General features: G+C 33.1%; 4 protein-coding genes and 1 non-coding gene across 5 annotated transcripts; 3 read left to right on the plus strand and 2 right to left on the minus strand.

Moving 5' to 3' along the window:
- Positions 1-939: 939 nt before the first annotated feature.
- On the minus strand, positions 940-2,799 carry LOC145635161 (uncharacterized). Its single transcript, XM_081686447.1, has 2 exons — positions 2,638-2,799; positions 940-1,778 (listed from the first exon to the last, which is right to left on the minus strand). Exon 2 carries the CDS (start codon positions 1,763-1,765, stop codon positions 1,190-1,192), a length of 576 nt encoding a protein of 191 aa, XP_081542573.1. The 5' UTR covers positions 1,766-1,778; positions 2,638-2,799; the 3' UTR covers positions 940-1,189.
- A 7,942-nt stretch (positions 2,800-10,741) lies between these two features.
- Positions 10,742-15,032, plus strand: LOC145635162 (peroxidase 19-like). The gene is made up of 4 exons (XM_081686448.1): positions 10,742-11,209; positions 12,750-12,950; positions 14,244-14,409; positions 14,549-15,032. Exons 1-4 carry the CDS (start codon positions 10,892-10,894, stop codon positions 14,959-14,961), a joined length of 1,098 nt encoding a protein of 365 aa, XP_081542574.1. The 5' UTR covers positions 10,742-10,891; the 3' UTR covers positions 14,962-15,032.
- Positions 15,033-16,030: 998 nt separating this feature from the next.
- On the plus strand, positions 16,031-16,103 carry TRNAE-CUC (transfer RNA glutamic acid (anticodon CUC)). The gene has a single exon. It is a non-coding gene; the product is annotated as a tRNA-Glu (tRNA).
- On the plus strand, positions 16,072-22,009 carry LOC145635163 (negative regulator of systemic acquired resistance SNI1-like). Its single transcript, XM_081686449.1, has 16 exons — positions 16,072-16,394; positions 16,480-16,546; positions 16,632-16,725; positions 16,820-16,903; positions 16,999-17,088; positions 17,849-17,914; positions 18,085-18,172; positions 18,275-18,324; positions 18,451-18,663; positions 18,758-18,828; positions 19,230-19,299; positions 19,581-19,646; positions 20,327-20,479; positions 20,759-20,892; positions 21,442-21,560; positions 21,659-22,009. Exons 1-15 carry the CDS (start codon positions 16,283-16,285, stop codon positions 21,512-21,514), a joined length of 1,431 nt encoding a protein of 476 aa, XP_081542575.1. The 5' UTR covers positions 16,072-16,282; the 3' UTR covers positions 21,515-21,560; positions 21,659-22,009.
- A 369-nt stretch (positions 22,010-22,378) lies between these two features.
- Positions 22,379-26,396, minus strand: LOC145635164 (uncharacterized). Its single transcript, XM_081686450.1, has 8 exons — positions 26,190-26,396; positions 26,002-26,093; positions 25,611-25,677; positions 25,442-25,472; positions 25,220-25,360; positions 23,043-23,068; positions 22,867-22,940; positions 22,379-22,759 (listed from the first exon to the last, which is right to left on the minus strand). The coding sequence occupies exons 1-8, from the start codon at positions 26,379-26,381 to the stop codon at positions 22,732-22,734; spliced, it is 651 nt and encodes a 216-aa protein (XP_081542576.1). The 5' UTR covers positions 26,382-26,396; the 3' UTR covers positions 22,379-22,731.
- Positions 26,397-27,570: the final 1,174 nt, after the last annotated feature.

Here is a 27,570-nt window from a genome sequence, read left to right on the forward strand (position 1 = left end):
AGATGGAGTGTATAAATAGGTAAATACCATTGTTTAAACTACTTACACACCCCAAGTGTTGAACAACATAAGTATCATAAGTTAAATTACAACATACACAAGGTCTCAGGGCATTTAGTGCATATTCATTGAAGACTTATATTGTGGAATACAAGCTCACACAAAGGACACACAAGCAATCTCATCTAACCAAACAGGAAACCAAAACACAATACATGTTATATGGCAAAAACAAAATGCCTCCTAACATCATACTCCCATCATTCATCATTGACCTTATCAAATCACATTCACTCACATAATGTCTTATTACCTAATGGGATAATTGTGAAGTGGTCAATAATTTGAACATCTAAACATATATCCCATTGGTAATAACACACTAAGTGTAAGGACATGTTATGACAAAAGGTCTCAGATTTTAAAGTTTTTATCATAATAGGCACATTGAGCAGCCAAATAAAACTTATATCATGCTTTATAAATTCCTTGAGGAAGATGGTACCTTGTGGTCTAAATGACATGAACAAGATCCTATATGCCTTCTAAATGCACAAACAAAATATCATCACAGACCTCATCCTAGGCATATACTCAAGACAGCAACACATCAAACCAACATGAGTATACAAGTACTCAAAACAGCCACACATCAAACCAAGATGAGTATACAAGTACTCAAAACAGCCACACATCAAACCAATTAACATGAGTATACAAGTACTCAAAACAGCCACACATCAAACCAACATGAGTATACAAGTTCTCAAAACAGCCACACATCAAACCAATTAACATGAGTATACAAGTACTCAAAACAGCCACACATCAAACCAACATGAGTATACAAGTTCTCAAAACAGCCACACATCAAACCAATATGAGTATACAAGTACTCAAAACAGCCACACATCAAACCAACATGAGTATACAAGTATAATTTTAGGCAACCAACAAGGCATATCCAACCAACATATCATGATAATAGGCAACAAAATTAAAACTCAACCCAAAAGAGCATATCAACAAGACTACCAAAGATCATCATCATCAACTACAACAAAAAAAAAAAAACAAAACCAACAAGATAATCCTCATGTTCTAAATACAACCAACCATCACATTCAATTATCCCCAATCTTAGAAAACAAAAGAAACCACAACAAATAACACCAAGGCATTCTGAAACTTAGTTGTGAGATTCATTATCAGAATCCTTTCTCTGGGACATAGGCAACTTAGAAGGGGAGCAACCACCATCATCATCATTGGAGTATGAGAAGTCTGAGTCAACATTGTCATAAGGTCTTGGCAAACCCTTCTTCCTGCATTGCCTTCTGTACCAATTATGAGGCCAATAGTCAGAGTCTGCAGGAGGCATTCCTGTTGGGACAATTCCAAATCTAATTCTCAAAGTCTCATTGCTGTAACTGTGCTCCCCATCACAGCCACTGCCTAATTCACAGTCACGGTCAGTGCATTGGTAGGACTCAGATGTGTAGTGTGATCTGGAATCAGCAAATATCCTGTTAGCAAGTGAACTAGTTTGTTGGTCCAAAGGAATGGGAACACAGGATTTGACAGGAGAGTTGGCAGGAGCTTTCACATTAGAGGTAGATGGGAGTTTTGCTGGAGATTTTGGTGGTTTGGCTGGAGAATTAGATGGTTTATCAACCTCTTCTCTACTTGCCTTCTGCTTTCTATACATTTCATAGCTGTGAGTATGATGAGAGTGTGATTCTTTTGAACCAGGGGACTGACTCATGGTCACAGGCAACCTGAAAAGCAACCAGGGGACTCACTCAATCATGACTTAATCAACATGTAACCAATTAAGACAGCCAACCATCAAAAAAGCAAGTGTAAATGAGTTTACATTGACCCAACATGTTTAAATGAGTGTACAATCACTCAAGACAGCCACACATCAAACCAATATCATTATATGAGTACACAAGTACTAAAGACGGCCACACATCAAACCAATATCATTATATGAGTATACAAGTACTCAAGACAGCCACACATCAAACCAATATCATTATATGAGTACATACACAAGTACTAAAGACAGCCACACATCAAACCAACATGAGTATACAATCACTCAAGATGCATAACAATGAGTCATTTGTTCCTGTTTCAACCATGAAGCATTCAAACAAAAGGACTCATGTTATAACAATGTCAACAATACATAACTAAACCTCTAACATTGTTTCATAAGTCATAGCTCTCATATATTGAATAGTGAAGTATACATGCAATTGAATAGATAAATATACATGCAATTGAACAGTGACCCCAAAATCATGTGAACAGTGAAACCCTAATTCACAAAATTGAACAGATAACCTTACTCTAGGGCAAACATACAAAATCACAAATAAAAATATTCACAATATAATCATGATTTAGGGGAAGATATTTTAAATCCAAATCATACTCCATAGCATTGAACGAAATCAAGATCCATGGCAAAGAAGTAAACATCGGCAAAAATAATCCGAAAAATGTAATTATTTCAGTAAAACATCATAAAGAATCAAGAAATACCCCATATAATCAAATTACTCAGAAGAGAAAATTGCAATAATTAAATATACAGGAAATCGAAAAAAAAACGATACCTATCACCTTTAAAAAGGGCGGATTCACAAAATTAGTTGAGGGCTTTGATTCGTTCGAACACGTACAGCAAAAATCAACAATTTTTCCGCCGATTTTGAACCCCAACTTGCTCAATTTGAAGAGAGAGAATGAAGAAATGAGTCGTTCTTCAATGGAAGAACCTAGAAAACCAAAGAAATGAAGAGAGAGAAAAGAAGAGAGAGAAATTAAGAGAGAGAAAGCAACGTTACAAAAATATTCAGAACACCAAAAATCAAGGGAGACAATTCATTCATTATGGCACAAGTACAAATACAATTTTAAGGGTATTTTGGGTATCACAGATAATAAAGCCAAAAAAATTGAGGGCATATAAGTAATTTTGTGTTATTGTATGGGAACAAAAATTGTGAAAATGTGACTAACATTTTGGGTGTCCAAAAATGGAAAAAGTGACTATCATTCGGGGACGGAGGGAGTATATTTTTAATACTAATATATTTATTTTTATTGCAGTGGCATACATGTCAAGTTTGATTGTGCCAATTATTGTGGGACAAATCACAATTGTAGTAAATAAATTCGAGTTGTGCCCAGTTAATTCCCCATATAAACATGGGGGTATAATTGTCTTTTTCAAGTACCAGTGGAGAGGTACATATCTCTTTTCAAGTACCAATTGAGAGGTTCATATACTACTTGAGGGATACATGTGTAATTTTCTAAATGCACGTTGTAATTGGACAACTCACCAAAAGTACTGAATAAATGACCAAGTTTTTTCAATATATTTACAAAAATACCACCAGATTAACAAAAATTCGTTTATCTGGCACATAAACTTGTATTTGATTGTTTGCCTCATAAATTCAAGCTATTTTTAACATTGTACATGTCTCTTTAACTTTTAAGCTGTACAATTTCTAGTGAATCGATACCTCTCTTAGCTAGGTCAAATTCATTTGAAAGTGAGAGGGAAGGATAATGGAATCCTCACCCACAAGAGCCCCCAGTGGACATGACCTTTAAGCTAAATCATGTTTGGTTTAAGTTGTACTCTTCTTTTCAAATTGTCTACATTTTACATTGTAGTAGTAAATTTAATCTACCACAACATTATTAAATTATGTTGCTTATGAAATTTATTTTAACTTAATTTATCTAAACTAAATTAAAGGTATTGTTTACAGTGTAACCTTGTGTTTCTTTGACTTTTAAGTTGTACTTTGACTTTTAAGTTGTACTCATTCTTTTCAAATTGTTTATATTGTACATTATAGACGTAAACTTAATCTAACATTAATAAATTATGTCGTTTATAAAACAAGCCGGGGATTTTTCTACATTACACATTTATAACCTTGTTTTTCTTAAATTTCAATATTGTAAGTATGCCTTTTTATTGTCCAATATAGGGCCTATTCTCTTCAGCTAATTTTCAATTCAATTCAGTTTAGCTCCAATTAGTTAAGTTCATTTTAGTTCCTAATTTCCTCCTCTCATAAAATATTCAGTTCAGAAGTTCAGTTCAGTTCAATTCAATTCAATTCAATTTAGTTTCTAATTTCCTTCTCTCATAAAATATTCACTTCAGCTCCAATTAGTTAAATTCAGCTCAGTTCAGTAAATCAGATTACCCCTTACACCAATTTAATCATTTTTAAAATCTGTTGCTAATACTCATTTCTAGCTTTGCTACTTACATCTTTGCTTCTTTTAGGAGGAAAAGATGGAGAATGTTATCATACATTGGTAGAGAATAAAGAAAACGGTAATGAATTCAAGTCTAGCTAGGCCATGATTTTTATTTTATTTTTGTTGTGAAAATAGCTTAACAAGATAAGATGCAAACAATCTAAGAATCAACAGAGTAAAACACGTTAAATTAAAGCGAAATTTAACTTAGGTACGCAAGCATGATACAAGATATTGTACGCTAGCATGCATGAGTCGTCACTGAGCCACATGATTGAACATTTTTTGCCTTGACAAAACATGACACGTAACCAGTGAGCTGAACTAAGTTGCGAGACGGGCCTCAGAAACCCTAAAATACTCTAGCTGAGTCATGTTCTTGCACAACCTACTTCCATAGTTCTATGTTTAGATTTGATAGGGTACTTATAAAACATATTCCTGATACTCAACCATCATCTTAAGTTTTTGGTTGAGTTGATCCACTAACGTGGTATCAGAGTCAACGTAATGAGGTCACGGGTTTGAATCTCATCCACCCCTCCTTCATAATGGAATTAATTCGCGCCATGTATGAATGAATATGTGTTGCATCCACATTTCAAGGTCAAAGGGCCTCTCAAGTGAGGGAGAATGAGAGAGTATAAAACATATTGTTGAACCTCAACTATCAACTTAATCTTTTAATTGAGTTGGTCCAATAACAAGATTGAAACTTTGAAAGTAAATAGTAATAAATAAAAAACTAGGAAAGGGGTGACAAGGGTGACTACCCTCAATGGTCAGAGAATGAGGGCAACCACAACTTGTTATTTTGTTAAGGAAGAAGATGCGAGTCATAGTGTATGTTCAGGCTACTTTTACTATTTGAACAGGCTTATTAAAACAATATTGCTATATGAAGTGAATGATGGCCCTACGCCTTTAAATTATCTCATTCATAAAGGCATGCTCTCCTATCCCCACATCTCTTCTTGCATGGATGCATTCAATTCAACATAATTTTCACAATTATTTATCAAATTTTGCAATTACCCTGAAAAGCATGATATTAAAGTCCTAGTTTGTATCAATGTAACTTAATTCTATGTTTTTTTCCTCAACTTAAATCATTCTTTTTGATGAGGAGGTAATCATACTTTTATTACAATTGTTTTCTAATTGGAAACATAAGAAATAATAATGAATGTTTCGATGTCAATAATCATTATACACTTGTTTGATTAAACTTAGAAATACAAAATGTTACAAAGTATTTTTCAAGTGAAATTGCTTTGTAAGTCGAATGAAGTGTTGTTTTTAGGATTATGAATACGAGTAGGATTCCACGTTATTGTTTGGGAAGTAAACTCAACTTTCTCAACTAAAATTTCTTGTTCTAATTTTTTTGTTTTTGTTTATTTTCATTATAAAAGGTCAAATGACTAAAAGTTGATAAAAAAAGTAGAGACAAAAATTGGAAGAAAAGGTGAGCAAAAAGCTGGCCACTTGTTACGTAAAATACGAAGTAAAGCAATAGTTGAGACCATGTGCAATTTGAACTGGGACCTTACACGGTTACACCTTACTCGTAGAATTTATGCACATCATAAATTCTCACTAAATAACGCAGCCATATATTCATACTAGTATATTTCTCTAATTATGGTCGAGTTTTCGTTTTCAAGGGGGGAAAAGACTCAAAGAGTGACAAACTAAGAAGAAATGAAATGAATAGTGAGGGATAGTTCTAATTAAAGTACTTAAATAATTGGTGTAAATTTAAAGTACTTCCTCTCTTACCGTCATGATAAATAGTTACTTACTCTATCCGTTTTATAATAATTGCAAGTTCGTAGTATTTTGACTGACACACATGTCAATGCATAAATTTGACCATTAATATTTGTAGTTATATATTATTAAGAAATATAAAGGTAAGCATATGAATAGTGCAAAAGTCAACGTGTTGCGATTATTACGAAATGGAGAAAGTACGCTATTTAAGGTGTCGAAGAAGCTTACTTTAAAAAACAAATATGTTTTCCAAAAAAAAAAAAAAACAAATATGTTTATGTTTGAAATTCATATTGTATTATGCTTCAATTAAGTAGCTTGGGTAGTACATTCTCGTCTCAAAATAAAATTCTTATCCTTCTTTTGACCTAAAATTCTTATCTATCTATGGTTCAATATCTATGCTTAGCCTAAAATAACTAGTACGAGTAGTAGTTGTTTAATGTTTATTTCACCTAAAATTCTCAATCTATGCTTCAATGTTTAGCATAATAGCAAATTAAATAAACAACTACCGGAGTACTCCCTTCGTTTTTAAATACTTGCTCCATTTCTCTTGGACACGTATGCCGATGCTAATCTTTGATCACTAATATCTTTAATTATCAATAAGTATAAATTCTAACAATTGAAAATTAATAATCTATTCATTGAGATGATTCCGACAAGTACTCACAAGATTATATTTTTTCTTATGTAGAAATCACAAACATTAGTCAAAGTAGGACAAATAAATAGTACAAAAAATAGAATTGGAGCAAGTATTTAAAAACGGAGGGAGTACTAGTTAATAATACTTGTAATTAGTTGGGTTATGTGAGCATTAGTATTGATTCACAAGAGGATGTGGGAGAATGAAGACAAAAATTAAAGGACAATAATAGAAGATGGAAAAGTTATAAAATTTAGCTCATCTAATAAGCGACAATCTAATTATTATGTTTCTTGATGAGAATCATTGACTAACAATAACTCTACAAATACCCGTGAAAAAGTTTAAAGATCTATGAACTTCATTTGATCATCTCAAGAAAAGAAGTATATATACTAATTAGTCAATTAGATAAGGTAGGTAAATCATGATAAATATTAATAAGAGCTATTTAAGTTGATTAAAAATTATACGAGTTTGTTTCAAAAAAAAAAAAAAATTATACTGAGTAATAAGGTTTAGTATGCTCAAATAATATATTAGATGAAAAAACATACCACGATGTGAGTGTTTATATAAGCATGTAATACATATCTTGTACAAAACTTTCAACATAGTTAGTTGTATTGTTAATTTGTTATTTGCCCGGTCAGACTACAATTTGCGGTAACCTTCAATCATAGAACATTTATAGAATCAAACCAAAACGAAAAAATGAGTTATGTCAATAAGTAATGAATTGTTTAGTATGTATATAACCTCTAATTATTTACTATCTCCGTTTTATAATATTTGCAACGATTAAACATTCACTACCACAAAATAAGGAATAGAGATCGCCTAAAACAAGCAATATAGATCGCCTGTAGGGCGCTCCTCTGAGGGGGTGCCCTATAAAGTCTATAGAACGCCTCTTTGAGGCTATCTATATCTAACACCATACAGAGCGCCTATCTAAGATAGGCGCTTCATATTTTATATAAAAAGTAACTAAAAAACTAGGAAAATAGAGCGCCCATCTTCGCATAGGCGTTCTCTAGCTACATAAAAACAGAACGCCTATCATAGATAGGCGCTCTCTATTCCTCACCTTTTTTAATAAAAAAAATATATTATTATTATTATTATTATTATTATTACTATTATTTTAATAATAATAATAATAATAATAATAATAATAATAATAATAATAATAATTTAGTGATACATAAACACCAATATATACTTGTATGATAGAATTACATTTGATTACAATCATTGCAAAAAAAAAATATATGATATATGATTACATTAATTTTGAATTTGATACAATAAAGCTAAAATCATCACCATCATCGACAAAAAAAAAAAAAAAAAACTCCGTACTCAACGAGCTTAATACGCCTTGTGAACATCATCTTTCAAGTATCCATATCCTAAAGAAAAAAAATTAACATAAAGAACTTAGAAATAAATGAGTATTAAAACCAACAAATTAAACCAATTAGTTCATAATTAAACCAGAAAAAAAAAAATCTAAGATGAAAAACACCCTGAACAAATCTAAAGACGAAAATCACCCCAATTCAAACAAATCTAAAGATGAAAACCGCAACAACTAACAATTTTTTTTTCGATGAAAATTCTAAAGATAAAAACTGCAACAGAGCACAAAAACTTAAGAGATCGATGCACGAAACACCCACAAAGTAAAAGATAAAAACCAGAAATTTTAGATCTAATATGATTGAAAATGAAAACCACATCTAAAATGAAAATCAGAATTTTAGATCTAAATTAATGGAGAATTAGAACCAAATTTTATAAAGATAACAAGAAATTTGAATTAAAAGTATTGAGGGACAAGGAGATTAACTATTACCATAACAAGCTTTAGGTGGACGAAGAAGCGACACCGAGCAAGGATGAAAGTGCCTCATCAGCGGCAGTGCGTACGGCGGCACATCGTCGAGAAGAGTGGAGAACGAAGGGAGTTAGAAGAGATAAATGAAAGAGTAAGGGTTAGAAGAGGGAGTGAAGGGAACAAATGAGGAGAAAGAGTGAAGCTATAGAATTTAGAAAATGAAAGGGGAGAAAAAATGAGGACCATAGAAGATGAAGAGAAGAAAAGTGAGGGCATGGGCGGCTATGAATAAGGGTAAAGGAGAAAGAAGATACCGTACTGTGCTAGGGTTATTTTGTCAATTTTTCATTTATTTTTAAAAAAATAGATAAAATAATATAGAGCGCCTAACAAAGATAGGCGTTGTATAGGTAAAGTGACATTTTTATTAAAATAACATAAAAATCAAACACAACGGTTAACTATGGAAGGCGCTCTATAACTTTTGACATATAAAACGCTCATCTTACATAGGCGTTCTATATAATTCTATAGATCGCCTATCCAACTTGACAGTTATGTATTGTGTGTTGCTTATTCCACATTTTGTGGTAGTGATTTTTCCTCTCTACTTTATGTCAAATCGTTGCAAATAATATGAAATAGTGGTATTATAAATTTTGTTAGGTTAAGCTTTAACAAACAAACTAAATAATAACAGAACATCTTGAAAAAAGTAACTGCAAGAATTTAAATAACGTACTTGATAGGATCTTTTAAAATAGTACCTAGTTACTTTTGTGGCATTCACGGGTAGGTGTTGAAGCTTGAAGTTGATTCCCCTATGGATCCCACTACATTGCTTTCTGTTGCGCAAATGCGCTATACCATCAAGTACACCAAATTTATACCTCTATTTTTATTTTACATTTATCTTCAACTTACTACAATATTATTTATAGTAGTAAAATTAAACACTTTTATTAATAAAGGTCTATTCTGAACTTCTGATTTACTGAACTGAGATGAACTGAACTGATTATAGCTAAACTGATGAATTGTTTATGAGGAAAGCAAATTAGAAGCTGGACTGAACTGAACCGTTTGAAGCTGAATTGAACTGAAATCTACACTTAGTATTTAAAAACTATAACCAAGAAACTAAGGAAGACATATGTCTCCATCCATTTTATTACACTTCTCTAACCATAGTGCCACATGTCATCTTACACTATTAATTTTTTATTACACCATTTTGTTTAATTCTTTCATTTAACTTATACTTCATCTTTCATACACACTTCATCCCTCCCCTTTAATTCAACCTTTTCCTATTCTCTCTCTAATTTTAGCCCTTCTACCTTCTATTTAAGCCTCTTTTTCGATTAAAGTTCCAAAATTTTAATTTATTTAATCATGATTCCGATTACATATTATACCCTATAATGACTTACTGATATTTCCTCACTTATCTCTCAATAAAAATTTTCTGATTACATATTATACCCTATAATAATTAACTTACTCATATTTCCTCACTTATCTCTCAATACAATTTTATATGAATAACCCGTGCATTGCACGGGCAGAAGGCTAGTTAATTTGAAGAGAACAAACCCTATTCCATGAATTTATAAAATCCACATTATCTAGTTTTGAATTACATGCTTTCAAACAAAAAGTGATTACTTTAATTTGTTGGAAGTAAATTAAACTTTAGTTCTATAACTTCAACTTCTAGGAAGAAACGATGGTAGAAAATCGTTTAATTGATTACAGAAAGGTGCTCCTTTAGACATATATTGATATTTACCATCACTATCAAAGTGGTATAGATAATCCTTGCAATTTAAGGCCATACACTTGAAAATAGTCTCCTTTTATTTAATCCACTTATCCTTTCTTAGATTAATAGATCGAGTTTCTGCAAGATATTAGGGTAATGTTAATATTAATAGTAAAGTTACATAATTATAACCATATTCAATTAATAAATTGATATTTTATCTTAGTTCTTATAACAAAATTTAACATTAACACTCTATATACTATTATATTTTACAAAAATTTAACGAAATTTTTAATTTTTTTTTTTTAACGGGACTATTATATTATACGGAGTACTTTGTAATATAATAATCCATACAATAAGTCAAAATTTACAAGACTATACATGAAATGACTATCCTACACCATAAGTTAAAATTTTCGTTCATAAGTGGTCCTTAAAATATTTTTCCATATATTCTTTCTGCACTGTGCACACAAAATGACTCCTGGACATACACTTTTCACTTTGTCCTTAAGCTGCCCATATCCTAATTCCTAAACAAAACATGTCCTCTCTTTTTTCTTCTTCTTCTTCTTCTTCTTTTACCACCTACGTTACCCCTACACTATGTACCATCCTTATTATTCTCCTGACCACCATAACCACCTCACATTCTATCGTAAGCGGTCCGCCACCACCGGTGATCAAAGCCGCTAAAAACGCCACTCACGGCCACCATCGGCAGCTATCGATAGATTACTACGCCAAGACGTGCCCTGAGGTGGAGAAGCTTGTGGCTTCCGTTACGTCGGAGCAATTTAAAGCTGCTCCCGCTATTGCTTCCGCCACTATTCGGCTTTTCTTCCATGATTGCTTTGTTGAGGTACATTATATTCATGCACAACATTACATTACCTGTCTAATAATTATAATTTTATGTTATAAACACACATATATGTAGGTTGAGGGCTACTTAATGATTATCATACAATTGTTATATAAATAGTAACAATTAATGTAGTGTAATATACTTTTAATGTATCATATACTTTCCAAACTATTCTTCTTTAATTATAATTTTAATCCCAAAAATTACTAGTACACTAGGCTCCTTGATTAGAGTCTTAATTACAAATTCGTTTTTACACTTTCACTATTTTAAAGCACGTATGTAATTCATATCTATATGTTGTGAAATGTTGATTATAACAATTTGCTATTTGTTTACGTGCTCTCAAAAAACAAAAATGCATATATTAATTAGTTAATATGTTCATTACTTAATTAACCATTTCGGTATGTATAAAATGGTGGGGGATTTCTTGAATTTAATATAAGATATATTATACTTTGCTAATAGTTCTTTCTTAAATGTTTTTTTTATTTAATTAATTTTTTGGTACAATTCTTTATTGTTTTTATACTTTCATTTTGTTCCATTTATTGCAAGAAAATTTTACCCTCACTCACCCACCACAATTTTCTCTCTTATAATATTTTTGTACTGTATAAGATTTGACCACCCTGTCCTATTGAGCTGTTGTGGTAAGCTATGCTCTGCTCTGTTCTACTTAGAAGCTCAAAAGAACAGGCCTAATATTGTTACTCCATAAATAATTAATAGTCACTCATTTTTCCCCTTGTTGTTTCACCTTTACACTCTCTTTGTTAGTGTCTTAACTTAATTAGTTCTTGTGCAAATTGGAGTAAGTGTCTAGGGTATTTTGTAGCGTAGGTAGTAAATACATGATATGATGATGACGGTCCAATGATTTCGGGTTAGTTCTGTTAGTTTGAGGGAAGGACCAATGCATGTTAAGAATTTATGATGGTACACTAATGAGTATAGTGTATTGCACCAAAAAGGAAAATAATAATTATTGAAAACGATGGAAATTTATGTGTTCTTGTTAATGGAAAATTGACTAGTTGTTGCACACAGTAAAGTGTAATGTGATGCAACTCTAGCGTGTATAATTACTCGAACATAAAAAAAACAATGGTGTCCTTAAAAGGTACGGAGTAGAAAGTAAGAATATTATTTAGGCTTTTAGAAAGACCAAAAGGTCCATGACAAATTGACAATCTTACTCACCCCTTTGATCATCTAAACCCCCCACCCTTCAAACCCCCCCCCCCACCCCCCTCCCTCTCATAAAAAATGTGTTACTGTTAAATCTTATTATTGGCGAATTCAAACCACAATATAATAATTTGATCTAAAAGTAATTAACATAAGTTGAACAATCGATCACTAGAGTTTTGTTATATATAACAGTTGAGAATTATTAAAACATGTTATGTTCTTTCCGTGTTTAATTCTAATACATACTTAGGAATTATCAAAATAGGTTATGTCCTTTTTTGTGATTAATTATGACATACTATTTTTTTATTTTTTTATTTTATTTTTTTTTGTCTAGGGATGTGATGCATCAATATTGATATCGTCTAAGCTAGGAAGCAAAGAATTAGCCGAAAGAGATGCATCACAAAACAAGAATTTACCTATTGAAGCATTCGAAGGTATCAACAAAGCCAAAGCTCTAGTAGAGGGCAAATGTCCCGGAGTTGTATCTTGTACAGACATTCTTACAATCTCAACTAGGGATTATGTTCATTTGGTAAGTTGTCCTAATCTTATTTCTTTTACCTACTTGAAAACTAATGTGTCAAATTTTTGTACATAAAAATTTCTAGGAGCTAGACTATATAAACGTGTATTGACAAAATTATTCATCCTTAAAGGCTGAGAATTATAATAGTAATTACTCTCAAGCCGAATTTTGGACTTTGTCTTCGTATGGGTAGCCTTTTCTAACCGAAAATGGATTTGAACCTTGGAAAAGATAACTATAAGAATCGAAATGTTTTTTCAACTATTTTGTCTTAAAATTCACTCCAATTTGATTGAATACATATGATTTGATTAGGCTAGGTCAATTATTGATTATACGCGATTTGACTTCAGATCACCTATTCATCTTCACGTAAACCTCATTTAAGTTGTTAATGATAGGACGATTGATCATTTTTAATTTGTTATAGCTTGAGAAGGACAAGAAAATAGTGCAACTCAAAGCCAACCTAAGACAATTACAAAACGTATCCATGCCAACTTTTGCACAAGAAAACAAATTCAAGTTAAGATTAAACAAAAACTCTAATTTGGTTTATTGTATTATCTTGGAGAAGAGGCTCTTAAACTGAAATCAAACGACAAAATCAGATCAACCTTTTTCTTATTTCGAAGAAAAAACCAAAATTAACCCGTGACAATGAAAAATCTTTCTAGATTTCTTAGCAAGTAGGACAAATTATATTGAAATAATTAGTGCATGATGAGACCATATAATATGTATGTTTCCTCAAATTATATGGGGCAAATCATAATACTTCATTAGTTGGGAGTCAAAAGCTGCACAAACTGCAAGGTCAAATTGTGGTGCTTTGAGCTATGTACAGAACACTGCAGTTGGAGACTTGTAAAAAACAAGATGTTAAACTACCCAATAGCCCAATAGTGGGAATTAATATATGGACAATATGTAGTGGTCAATTTATATTGTTTGAACAATTTACAAAGACAATAACTAATGAAATTTTTGACAAAATTAATCTAGATTTTGGATGATTAAATTTTTTTAAAAAAATCCTAATTTTTACCATCTTCAGATTATATTCTAAGTATAAGAAGAAAAAAATTCTAAGGGCATATTATGAATATTTATACTCATATGTTAATCACATACGTGTGTGTATATATATATTGACATGCTTTACATGATCAACTATAAGCTTTTAGATCGATTATACCTACATGTGACAATTGTTTTGAAGGTGGTAAGGAATAATTGTATGACCTGTTTTTCCGCCAAAAAATAATTGTTATTGAATTATTGTATGAATGATTACAGGCAGGAGGTCCTTATTATGAAGTAAAGAAGGGAAAATGGGATGGAAAGATATCAAAAGCATCGCGTGTGCCTTCTAACATTCCTCACACTAATGCCACAGTTGATGAGCTCTTGAAGCTATTCAACTCAAAAGGACTAAATATGAAGGATCTCGTTGTTCTTTCAGGTTAGTGCCCGATCATATATACTATTGTATAAGTTAAGGTGTAAATTTATCTATCTCTATTTTCCGCCTTTAATTTTTATATTGCTTTACTTTGGTACCTCAATTTTAAAATTTAAATTTATATTTGTCTATGTGTCAGGTGCACATACAATAGGGTATTCACATTGCAAGTACATTATCAATCGAATATACAATTACAAAGGTACTAAACAACCACAACCAAACATTGATCCGAAGTTGTTGCAAGCTTTGAGAATGTATTGCCCACATCATGGTGGAAATGAAGATATTGTGGTTCCATTTGATGTTACCACACCTTATACATTTGATCATGCATATTATGGAAATCTAGAGAAAAATATGGGAATTTTGATGACGGACCAAGCCTTATACTTAGATCCAAGAACTAAGCCTATTGTACAAAGTCTATCCAAGGATAAAGAGAAGTTTTTCAAAGCATTTGCTCAAGCTATGGAAAAAATGGGAAACATTCATGTGAAAAGAGGAAGAAAACATGGGGAAATGAGGAAAGATTGTAGTTCACACATGTAATAATGGGATTTTTTTTGACGGGCCCATGTAATTGGATTTTATACATATACCCATCAATTTTTTATTTTTAATTTGTTTTTGATGCAAGATTTTCTCTCTAGTTATTGGATATGTCCAATATTGTATTTAAAATAGTTATACAAAATTGGACCCAACCAATAACATAGTGAATTTAATAATAGACTAGCTAATTACCAAAATAATTAGCTACTTATTGAAACTCATTGTAGCCCACTTGTGAGTGTCCCACATTGGAGAAAGAGGAGAGGTGGTTCCACTTTATAAGGTAGAGGAGTTACTTCTATTATTGCCAATTGGTTATGGAAGCTCCTAATCTTTGTTTGTGGACTAAATTCTCCTCCTCCTTGTTCGTCTTGCCCAGACCCATTTCATATTATTTTGAAATTTAACATTACTCATTATCAAATAAGAAGTCCGACATTAGAATACCTTCACTAGAAATGGGCTAATTTTGATTGTTTGAAAACTACTCCCGTTAATTTAGGGCTTGTTTGGCATTATTTTATATTTTCAGTTTTTTGTTTTTTTGAAAACTAAAAACAAAAAACATGAAACAAGAAAAAGGTGTTTCCACTTTTCAGTTGTCATTTTTCAAAACCACAGCGATGCCAAACAAACCCTTAGTTGCAAGTTTAAAATCTAATATATATATATATATAAAGGGGAGTTTTTTCCCGAGTTTTTAGAGAGCCATGTAGGATTATAAATTTTAGTAGTAATCAATTAAATAGGAGATTATTAAAATATTTTATAATTAAATAATTCAAATGCCACGTAAGAAAAATTGGCGAATGAGATTTTTCAATTTAAAATAATTAAATATAAAATATTATCTTTTCATATTAGGAATTTTATCAAAATATATAACAAATTTTACCACATAAATATATGTATAAAAAAAATTAATTTTAAAAATTCAAACAAACCGTGCATCGCACGGGGTTCATCTAGTATTATATACGAGTATCTCACAAATAATGTCCTAAACTTACAACTAAAAGTTAACGAAGTTAATAAAATACTTTCTACATCCATTATATTCAACAAATCCGTTGTAGTCTAGTTGGTCAGGATACTCGGCTCTCACCCGAGAGACCCGGGTTCAAGTCCCGGCAACGGAAAATCCTTTTTTTCCCTTTCCTATCTACAAAATTGGCGGGAACATCAACCAAACAACAACACTCCCACTACTCAATCTTCCCAACGAAGCTTACATTTTCCAATTTCCACAAAATTAGGGTTTCCAATTTTCTATCCCCAATTTCATCGAAAGAGGAGAGAGAAAATCAAAACTCTAAAAATGGAGAAGTTCAGAAGAAGAGCAACTACTACTAACAGAGGAATGGAAGAGAATACCATGGCTATTCTTGAATCTTTTTGCGCGCATGATTCTTCTCATGTTCATGATGATCGTAAGTTTCCTTTTTTCTTAAAATTTTTTGATTTTTTTTTTTGGATTTTATTTGAATTTCGAAAATTGGTGATTTGAAACCCTAGGTTTGGCGTTTCTGGAGGCGGTTCGTTTTGCTTCGATTGTTCCTGAAAATGGAACTCCTCCTACCAAGTAATTTTTCTGATTAAATTTGGTGTCAATATTTGATGATTTTGTATTTTGTTGTGTGAATTTTAATTATTGGTAATAATTGTAGTAAAATGATGGAAGCGATTTTCGAGATAATGAGGGAAGCGAAGTCTTTGGAACTTGTAGTTGCTAGCTATCAGCTTCTTTGTGAATTAGAGAAGGTATAACTTGCTAAAATTGATTAATTTAACTATTTAAGTGAGTTTATAGTTATACAATCATGGTAATTCTTATGTTTGATAATGTAATGTGCAGCACTTTCCTCGGGTTTATTTATCGAATGAGGATGATAAGGAAGCGCCTTCTAGCAAATCTGCTCAGCTAATTGTATTTGAAGAGGTATTATGGGGTTGTTGATTTCTAATTTTGAGTAAATTTGGTACTCCGTGCTTCGGTATTGAAATGCGGTTTGTACTTTTATATTGTGTTTATAGGCTTGGTTGCCGTTTGCTGTTGGCTCTGACATGGCTTCGAGTGACAGGAGTGTAGCGAGTAAAGGATTTCAAGAACCTATTAGTCCTTCTGTGAGTTACATTATCCTATTTTTTGTGTGTTTATTTATGGTAATTGCAAATGCAAGTAATTTTCTTATCCTTTGCCTCGATAACTTTTCTCTTGTTTTAAACTAATGGTCATGGTCTCATAGTCATGGATATTAGTTTTTGGAATAGTTGTCACCTCCCTTAAAGCGCAATGCTTTAAAATCGGACTTGGCAAAATGTCCTCATGTAAATTGAGCAAAGGGGAGAGTGCGTGAATGGTTTATCTATGAGCAAAGGGGAGAGTGCGTGAATGGTTTATCTATTATTAGCTTAATGGTCATGGTCATAGTTTTGAAACCATGTTTTTATAATCCACATGGTGTTGGTTTGATGTGGCAACTGTTTTCGTGTAGGGAGTATTTTCTTAGATGTCGCATACTTTTTTAAGGAATACAATATGTGTCATAGTTTCTACATTGTTCCACGCCTTGAATGCCTATAAGGTAATTTGATTTGTAAGTTGTAACTGTTGTTTATTGACGATTTGAGGGGAATGGAGGGAAGGGAGGAAGAAGATGAAGCTTTCATAATTACTTTATCATGTAATTTTGGGTTTTGTTAACATATGAGAAATTATCTATTTTCTTTATACGAAGTATATTATTTGCTTCACACAATGTAGCTTAGGTTTTTTCACATCCTCACCAACAACCAAGTTGTTCTCCTCACTTCTCAGTCATAAGCCCCTCAAAATAATTTAGCATAAGGATTATCTGAATCTCATTTTTGATTGGTATTTCAGGGATTTAAGCTTCTGTTAGAAAGTCTCAATGAAGAGGCTGAAGGAATAGAATCATCAGAAACAAAGGTATACTGTTGCTATCTCACTCCAAGGATAGAAAGTTATGTGAATTTAGCTATTATAATTATTTTGGATTTCAAGACCCAAGTGATATCATTTGCAGCTACTGAATTCATTTATCTTTATTAATATCATTGTATATATATATTTTTTTATGAATAAATTTTATGGTACAGTTAGAGCGCTTGGCGAAGATGTATTTGTTGCAATACCTCATCTATTTTTTTGAGGCAGACTTTTTACCTCGTAACCGTGACTTTCTAGGTAATTCAGAAACTGTCTACGTTACTTGCTTTTCAAAGTGTGTAGTTTTTTTTTTTTTTTCTTTTCTTTGGTGTATTGACTAGCTTTAATTTTTTGTCTCAGAGAACTCAAATTGGATTTCTCTTAAAGACTCCTTGCTTAACAAGTTTCTGGTATGTTTTTTTTTTTCTTTCTTTTTTTAAATGATAGCAAAGAATCCGTTTTCCGTCCACTGAACTACTCTGTAGTTTAAACAACCATTTTTGCACAAGGGACATTCATAGTGGATTTTGTGACAGGGGTCAAGGCGAATTAATTACAAAGACGTGGCAAAGGATACCTTCTTTGTTCTATGTAATTTGTTCCTTGCTCGGACTCCAACAAACAGTAATTCTGGAACTACCAAAAGCTCTTCAGATGATATGCATAACAATAATGATTCAGCTTTAGCTCTTTCTTTACCGGAGGTAGAGAAGTGTACTCTTAAAGCTGTAGAGAAACTTCTTAAAATGGTATGCTTATACACCGTAACATCATTATATGAGAGAGAGGTTACACGGCAACTTTATTTCAACCCTTATAAACTGTGATGGTTGTTGCTTCCAGATGATAAATCTTGATTTGTCAAAGAAGAAAGCAGATGCGCAAAGCCTCACTACAAGAGCAGATGGTGTAAGGTATCCCCTATCCTATTATGAAATGTTGGCGTATTGCTCATTATTTGTTCCCAGTATCAAGTCATATTCCTGTAGTAAGGCACATCCCAATTCATCAACAATACTATATATTTGGCTCTAAAATTCATATGAGATTTATAGGAAAAGAAAGGAAGTGATTGAAAAAAAGAAGATTCTAAACTGTTCATGTTCCTTCCTTATAATTTACTTTTGCTATCTTTTCCCTTCTTTTTGTTCCCTTCTTTCTGTTTCCATTATTAAAACAATACCGAATAACCTATGAATGTAGTTTGTGCATGATTGGTTTCTTCTAACATGCCTTTGCTCTGCATTCTCTGGTGTCTGTCTGGTATTATTTTTTATAAAATTAAAACCTTAGTTATGTTCTGGCATGATTGCAGAACCCCTATGGTTGAATTGATAATGGATGAACTCTTTTATGACAAAGACCTGCTTTCTCCATTTCTTCAGGTATAGTTTCTAGAAGTACAAATTCTTACTCCCAATTGACTCAGTGGTGCTGCTCCTGCTGATTGCTCATAATTTGATTTTAGGTTTTTGCTCTTTGAATTATTTTGAAATGGTGGTCTAATGTTTTATGACATTTTTTTTTTGTTTTTTCGTTTCATGTTTAGAAGTGTAGTTGATTTATTCATGCCATTTTGTTTAGGAAATCATCATGAAGATAATAGAGATGACCTTTTCATGTTTGTAATGTCTGACATCGTTGTATGTTCTGCAAACTTCCGCAGGCCTTTGATGATCCTATATTGAAGCTGGAAATAGTTTCACAATACATTCATAAGTACAATGTCAAAGTAAGCTCTATATCTGACTAGTGCATCAAACTGCAAAAACAATCTCAGTTTTCTATTAGTTTGTCTACAGTATACTTGATTATATATGTTTATCCAAGTACTCATTTCTGAATTAAAATGTTGGTAGCATTTAAAGTGCATAGTAATGTATCTTCGAAAAGACTTCCAGTTAACAGTTATTTTTTTTTTTTACCTTGTATGCCTGGGACTCTTTGTAAGTTTGATCACGCCCCGGATTGGTATAAGTAGTCCCTATCATGGAGTATTTCTTCTTGCTTCCACACGTCATTGTCTCTTCATACTTGACTTAAAGTCTTTTCTGAATTACCTGAGCCATTTTTTCCTTGTTTCCTGTGTTATAATTAGCTGCATTAACATTATCAAGGGTCTTCCATGTGGTGGTGTAAGCATTCCATTCAATGTTGGACCAAAATGCTCCTTAACGCTCAATGAATCTAATCCTTTTTTACCTTCTTCCATGTGGTGGTGAAGACATTGTATCCAACTTTGAACCAATATTTTCTATATTGCTCAATGAATTTAATTCTTTCCACCTTTCATTTGGTTACGCATGGCTGTAATTGGCATTAACAAATGTTGTTAGTTGTAAAGATTCTAAAATCATTTAGTGTTTTATCCTCTTTAATTTGTTACATATTGGTATTTATTGTGGTTTGCAGCCATCTACTCGCAAGAGGAAGTTAGATGACTCACAAGATGATATGGCAGTTATTGGATTCTTTAACTGCTTCTTGAATAGCACCAGTACAAAAGCCATTGTTAAGAAAGTTGGTGCTGAGGCAGTTCAAGTGATGTTAGCTCATGCCCTGCAGGTGATTATAGTCATTATACTGTCTTCCACCGATCCATTATGGAGGCATATTATCTTTGTTGAACTGTTTGCAAATCTGTTTTGTTTTTTAGTTATTGAAAAAGGTACTTTTAGATTAATATTTGACTAAAGATAAACTGAGAATAGGATCATATGGGATGAGGTGGTAGTTTCCCCAACAAGGACTAGAAATCTGTCAAATAAATTTTGCATATACTTTTGTTTGCTTGAAAGCAATATATAACATGACATTACTTTCTTTGAACATGTTTTTCTGTAGGCTTGCATGTCAATACCCAAGGAGAAACTTCATGAATTAGCATCTGATTCAAAAAATGATGCTAGACGTAGTCCACTGGTAAACATTTGCAACAATATCATTTCAGCCTTCACCAAGCTCAGGGAAACAGATGAGTAAGTTTCTGAAGTCTACATTCTCCATGTACATGTTTCTCTATTTTAATATACCATTGGATTTGCTTAATTATAAACTATATGTGATCTTAAGATTGAAGCATGGAACGATATTGTTGCACTTTTTTGACATGAATACTCACTACTGTCTTGTTGAGTCTTTTAATGCCAATAGACAAATGACATGGCACTAGATATATAAAGGAGTGTATTTGATCAATCAATGATTTTAAAGTATTAAAACTAGCTATAACATGATAGTATACTTAGCATAGAGTAAGTTAATTGATTGATCATGTGTTCATTAATCAATATAATAGATATAATAAAACAAACAAAGATAGAAAGGTGGTCAATATTTCGCCTTTACAATTTTAGCTCTATCAGATGTCTTTTTCAACTTTCAAGTATTTCTGTTTTTTCATTTGAGTAATTGATTTTGGAAGTATGCACCCATTGAAGAGCTAGTCGTAGATGGTTGCTTGCCAAGCTGTCATGATGTTTCTATACCCTGAACTAACATGGAAATGCTTTACAATTTATGTGCAGGCACTTACAAATATTACCTATTGGTAAGGAAGCACTATTTACAGCTGCTAGTGTACTTTCTACTAAGTCATAGGGGCTCTCAAATCCTTCCAGAGTTCATCTTTTTACAAATCTTGAAGGTATCTGCAGGCGAGTTGCTCTTTAAAATTTAACTTGCTCACGCTTGCGTTGCCTGTTCATAACTTGCTTGTTTGCCCATTTCTTTTGTTCTGAGTAGAACATGCTTTTTCCTGGCCATGCAAGGAATGATTGTGAAGTTAATCAATACTTCTGCTTCCGTCCACCAAGAGTGATACTTTTTGTTGATTTTGTCAACCAGATTTTGGAAGTTACATCATTTAGCTATCCTGTAGGGAGTTAGCTAGCTTATGAAGGTGCTTGTAAAGAGTTTTCATCTCTGGACTGCAGCAAGGTAGCACTTAATATGCGACATTATAGTACTAGATGATGCTACTGTATATAATGAATTTGACTAACCATTGGTTTCCTTTGCTCTTAGTAAGTATCTAATTGTCAGTTATTTTTTTCCTTCTGGCTTCTACCAATTAGCATATTTATGTATAGAATTGCTTCGGCTCTGGTGTTTTATAACAGCAAAAGAAAGTTCAGTGAACTAAGAGTACGAAAAAAGTTCAGAAACTTTAAATGTTAGAAAGTTTAAGCTAATCATTTTTTCCTATACATGAGATTTTGAGCAGAAAGAAAGACTGCACGAAGTGTATAACTTGTTACTGCAATCTCTATACAATCTCTATGGTGCACACCAAAACTCTAGTAGCATCTTAGCTCGTATCAGAAAAAAATATAATTTGCATAATTTTGTTCTCGTAACAATTTATATAAATCAGGGAAGTGTTGTCAATAACCATTGCAGGTTTCAGAAAAAAAAATTGTGGCCATAAAAAATATCTGGCAATCAAAGCTAGTAAAAAAGTCATAGAACTTGAACTTGTGTATCCTTTTCTATTGCAATTTGCAGTAAGGTCTTCTTTCGTTCAACCTATGGCTTGTGCCTGAATGCACAATGAATAGACAAGCAATAATCGGAAATATTTAGTATAAGTAACAATCTCTACTCCCTCTAAATTTTCCTAAGTTGCAACAATATCATTCTCTGGTACCGAGTAACACAAACTACCCTGAAAACTGTTTAAGTGCAAGCCTTGCAATTTCCGCATTAGCTTCAAGAACACAAGTCTTCGATCTTCCACCAAAATATATTCCAACAACTTTCTGGTAAACACATAAACACAAGTTCAGCTTCTGATCCAATAACCATGGTCAACGGACTTATGGTTCTTCCGCATCATTGTTACTCCTAACATGACATTGCTAGCTTGTCAGCATAACAAAATAATGTAATAGTAGCCCTAGATTCTGATAAAGTATAGTATAAATAAACTTGGAGTAACTAGAAAGCCTTACTTAGATGTGCCTAACTTAGATGTCTGTGGTGATTCCAGTTGTAATGTTACTGGTCCATCATTAACCAGATTGACCTAAACATCAAAGCAGTAAAAGCATAAATTTTCGAAGAAGTATGCAACATAAACACAGATATTGAACAAACTAAATACTTAATACAAAGTAAGAAGTATTACCTTCATCATTGCTCCAAAGATGCCATCTGCAGTTATGAAAATGAAACAGAGCAAAGTGAGATCTTACATATTACCATACTATCAACCATTGAACGAGCATGTCAAACCCTAGCAAACAAATCCAATCTTATGATCAAGATCAGTCTAATGCTTCTCTTTTACATGATCAAAATTCATTCTAGGTCTATAGCCATAAGCCATCCAGATTAGGTTCAGATTTACCATACCAAGGGTATCTCAAAAAATTCAAGGGATTAAAGCTCGTGAAATAAGACCTTAAGAAAATTTGGTATGTTATTTCGAAGATATATGTAGAGGGCAACTTGTGGAGAATTGAAATAATTTTAGTCTTGCAAAGAAAGAGATAAATTAGAGATACTATCAAAATGTAAATTTATTAATGAGCCTAGAAATTTTTTTCCACTATACTTAAACGCATGTCATTACTAAACAAACCCAAAAAATTTACCTAGGCACTAATGACTCGTTTGGTAACCAGTCATAAACAATGGTATGTGAAAGAATCTGTATGTAAATTTGGAAATAAAATCAATGTTCATTCCCATGACCTTAAAGACCATCCCAAATTGTCTCTTTTCTTCATAAATTTCTACTCCCATCTAGTACCATCTTGCAAATGGTAATGGATGGTAATGGAAAAACATGAAGAAAACACATTGCTTGAGGGGTTGAGATTGTGTTCCTATGGAGATTATGGGTTGTTTTACATACTAATTTACACTATAATTCATTCCCATTACCACAATTATTAAGGCCAGCACAATTATTATGGAGATTATGTGATGCTGAGTACATAAGGCCAGCAGGCCACTGCTCATCTTTACAAAGAAAAAATCTACAGGTGAAATGATAACAATGTAATTTAAAACATCTAAATATCTTATCATATTTGGTTTAAGATCATAGTTATTATAGGGTACATGTAACTTCACCTTTTCCACTGCAAGTTAAAGTACAGCTTTTCTTGGCTGCAATTCATCAGTCCTTGTTAAAACAGGCAAACTAGGTACTTTATGTTATAGATATTAGATTATAGTTACGGATGCTGTTAACATATGAGCCACTATTATCTAAGAACACTCTTTTCTAGAAAGCAAACATGAAGCCCAAGGTGAGAAATTGGTACATACAATGTGTCATAGACTCAGAGATAAAGAGCAACCATACTCCAAATGTATACTTCATATATAAGAACACAAATCATGTTGAGTTAAACCACTAATTCTTTCCTAATTTCCCGAGCTCCACTAGAAGCAATTCAAACTTTGCATGAAACTTTCTTTGTGGACTAATTCTTATCTAATTTTCGAGTAAATAAAAGTTTCTCACAGTGAGAAACAAAAACTGTTTCTCACAAGGCAAGCCCCTAATTTCCTGAGCTCCAGTGCTCCACTAGAAGCAATTCAAACTTTGCATGAAACTTTCTTTGTGGACTAATTCTTATCTAATTTTCAAGTAAATACAAGTTTCTCACAGTGAGAAACAAAAATGGCAAGCCCCTAATTTCCTGAGCTCCAGCGCTCCACTAGAAGCAATTCAAACTTTGCATGTAACTTTCTTTGTGGACTAATTCTTTCCTGATTTCCCGAGCTCCAGTGCTCCACTAGAAGTCTAGAAGCAATTCAAACTTTGCATGAAACTTTCTTTGTGGAAATCACTTAAGCAATGAGGCAGAAAGAATCTTAAACAGTCAAACAGAATTCCTCTTCTGAAACTAAAAAGGAGGTAACTTGATATCCCTTCTTTTCTTGCAAATGTACACTTATTAGGATACTTCTTTTCTTGCAAATGTACACTTATATTTGCATAGCCACATGAAAATCCGGCTTGTTATGTGAGCCGCTATTATCTAAGAACACTTATATTTAAGAAAAGAATTTGGGTCACTTAGAGTAGAATACCTTCAGTTAACATATCATAACAGTTATCGAATAGTTGACAGCAATGATAAATAACATATCATAACAGTTATCGAATAGTTGACAACAATGATTAATAACAGCATAATTCAAATTTCGATATGGCAAACACTCAAACAGGTGAAATTTAGTAGAGTCTATTTGTGTTCTTTACCAAGTTGTACTTGTGGAGTGCAGATAAGGTAATCACATTAAGAGCAAGTGTTTCACATTTCTCAGAGGATAAAAAGAAGCTACCTTTGATCGAGTCAGGGTTGTAACTCTTGCGAAAATTCTCCACCACAGATTCGTAGAATGGTTTTGCTCTTTGAGGAGGCATAGCCACATGAAAATCCGGCTTGTTACCCTTCAATGTTCCATAGAGTGTAAATTGACTCACTGACAAATTCACAAAAACAACTTCAGTTTTCCAACACAAAACAAAATCTCAAAATTCAAAACAAAAAACTTTTATCTTACCTAATAAAACCTCATAATTTTTCTGCATAACCTGAAATATCACATCAAAACAATCAACAAACTATATATACTTTCCAAAAAAACATCAAAAGTAAAATGATTTTTCAAAAACTAAAAACAAAACAAAACTTGATACATACATATAAATGTAGAGGATAGTGGGTCTTACACTTTGATCCCAAGCTTTACCTGTATTTTCATTTGGGAATAATCTCATATTTAACACCTTCCTGCATCTGTTAAAACTTCATTTTCTTAGATTCATCTCCCAAAAACATTATCATAAGGTCATACAAATACCCAACAACAATAAAATCATGACAAATCCACATTGACTGATTAACTAATCCTAAATTAAAATTCTACTCCATCAAATAAAATCAAATCGAGTTAGTGTCCATTATACACCCGAGTTTTGTACACCCAAGTCTATCTCGATTTAAATTAAAATAGCCTTGGGTGTACATAACATAACTCTAGGTAAATCCGGGTGTATAATGGAATAAAACAAATTCAAATTTCCGCAAAAATTGAAATATGTCAATGAATAGAAAATGTACATGTAATTGGAGTCGGAATCGGAATCGGAGTCGTGAACGCCAATGAGGACAAGAAGGCCAGGGCCAATCTGGGACACAATGCTGCCATCAACCTGCACAAAACCCACAAAAATATGAAGATTAAAAGCGTCAAAAAAATGAAAAATCAGCAGAAAATCAGAATGAGGAGAGAAAGTGAGTGGACAAACCTCAACGCTAGCAGAGGTGACGCGTTGAACAACAGCTCTCATTGCTCTGGTAATAAAGAAGGAATTTCTGGTTTTTCGTTGAATTTGGAGTTGTTTGTTATTGTAGGAGTAATTTTTTACAAGAAGAAGAGGATTTAAGAGGGATGAAGAGAGGTAATGGGGAGAGTGAGATGATAATAATGTCATTGCCATGGGATTTTTGGTTGGTGGATTGTTAAAGGAATAAAGGTTAAAGATCAAGCTTTTTATTTATTTATTTTTTTTTTTTTTTTTTTGCTTTCAAAGTAATGGGTTTTATGTAGAGCTGGACAAGGGCCGGGTTGGAACCGAAAAGATCCGACCCAAAATGAGCTTGTCACAAGCTCGCCCTACGGCGAGGGAAAGTTGATGGGCCGATTGTGCATGAACGTTGATATCAAAATTTGACGTCGTGTCAACCCGCATATTCTTAAACGACCTGCCAATTTTATAAGAACTATTTGAAAGGGTTCTAAATGACACGAGCCTAATAATATTAGTTTTTTAGCTTGTTCTAAGCATGATTTGCTTGAGCATGCATGAGGCTCGTTGGTATAACACATAGGCCTACACGCTTGTTGGCATAACACATAGGCCTACACGCTCATTGGCACAACACATAAGCATACATGGCTCAATCCATGCCCAACCCTTGGGTGAAAGCAAACACAGATGCTCACGCCTCTTCTTGCTGAATGTACTGAAAGTGTTGGGCGTCCGATTAAAGCTGGGCGTGGGCCGGGTCAGCACGCGGGCGGCCCGGGCACGGCACGAGGATGGCCCGGCACGGCACGGCCCGCCGGCAGGCCCGGCCCGGCACGATGGCACGCCCCTCGTGCCTCGTGCGGGCTGCGGTTAAAAAAAACCAAAAAACAGCCCGGCACGGCACGAGCCCGGCCAATAGCCCGCAGGCACGGCCCGCAGGCACGGCCCGCAGGCACGGCCCGCAGGCACGGCCCGCAGGCACGGCCCGCAGGCACGGCCCGCAGGCACGGCCCGCGGGCTAACGGCTATAAGGCTGGTTGTGTTTTCCCTCCAACGGCCATAAACGGCCATAAACGGCTATAAACGGCTATATTTTCACCTATAAATACCACCCTAAACTTCCAATTCTTTCCACAACTCAACTTCTCATCTCATTCTCTTACTCTCTTATTCTCATAATCTCATTATTCTCATATATTATAATTTATAAATTATAATCTCTTAATATTTCTTAATCTCTTATTCTCTTATAAATTTTACATTTTTAATATTATTAGTCTACTACCAAAAAAAAAAAAAAATACTTTGTTATATTTACATTCGGGAAATTATAATTTCGGGAAATTATAAATTCGAGAAATTATAAATTTGGGAAAGC

The sequence above is a fragment of the Chenopodium album genome, chromosome 6 (genome assembly GCF_948465745.1).
Source record: "Chenopodium album chromosome 6, dcCheAlbu1.1, whole genome shotgun sequence".
Taxonomy (NCBI): Eukaryota; Viridiplantae; Streptophyta; class Magnoliopsida; order Caryophyllales; family Amaranthaceae; genus Chenopodium; species Chenopodium album.

What these genes read in the sequence shown, in the direction of transcription:
- LOC145635163 (XM_081686449.1), top strand. Translation starts at nt 16,283, where the DNA reads ATGGAGAAGTTCAGAAGAAGAGCAACTACTACTAACAGAGGAATGGAA. An exon ending in AATGGAACTCCTCCTACCAA is followed by an intron (nt 16,547 to 16,631) that starts GTAATTTTTCTG and finishes TAATAATTGTAG; the next exon opens with TAAAATGATGGAAGCGATTT. An exon ending in TCGTAACCGTGACTTTCTAG is followed by an intron (nt 18,173 to 18,274) that starts GTAATTCAGAAA and finishes TTTTTGTCTCAG; the next exon opens with AGAACTCAAATTGGATTTCT.
- LOC145635161 (XM_081686447.1), bottom strand. Translation starts at nt 1,765, where the DNA reads ATGAGTCAGTCCCCTGGTTCAAAAGAATCACACTCTCATCATACTCAC.
- LOC145635162 (XM_081686448.1), top strand. Translation starts at nt 10,892, where the DNA reads ATGTCCTCTCTTTTTTCTTCTTCTTCTTCTTCTTCTTTTACCACCTAC. An exon ending in TCCATGATTGCTTTGTTGAG is followed by an intron (nt 11,210 to 12,749) that starts GTACATTATATT and finishes TTTTTTGTCTAG; the next exon opens with GGATGTGATGCATCAATATT. An exon ending in CTAGGGATTATGTTCATTTG is followed by an intron (nt 12,951 to 14,243) that starts GTAAGTTGTCCT and finishes GAATGATTACAG; the next exon opens with GCAGGAGGTCCTTATTATGA.
- LOC145635164 (XM_081686450.1), bottom strand. Translation starts at nt 26,381, where the DNA reads ATGGCAATGACATTATTATCATCTCACTCTCCCCATTACCTCTCTTCA. An exon ending in TCACCTCTGCTAGCGTTGAG is followed by an intron (nt 26,094 to 26,189) that starts GTTTGTCCACTC and finishes GGTTTTGTGCAG; the next exon opens with GTTGATGGCAGCATTGTGTC. An exon ending in CAACCCTGACTCGATCAAAG is followed by an intron (nt 23,069 to 25,219) that starts GTAGCTTCTTTT and finishes TCATAACTGCAG; the next exon opens with ATGGCATCTTTGGAGCAATG.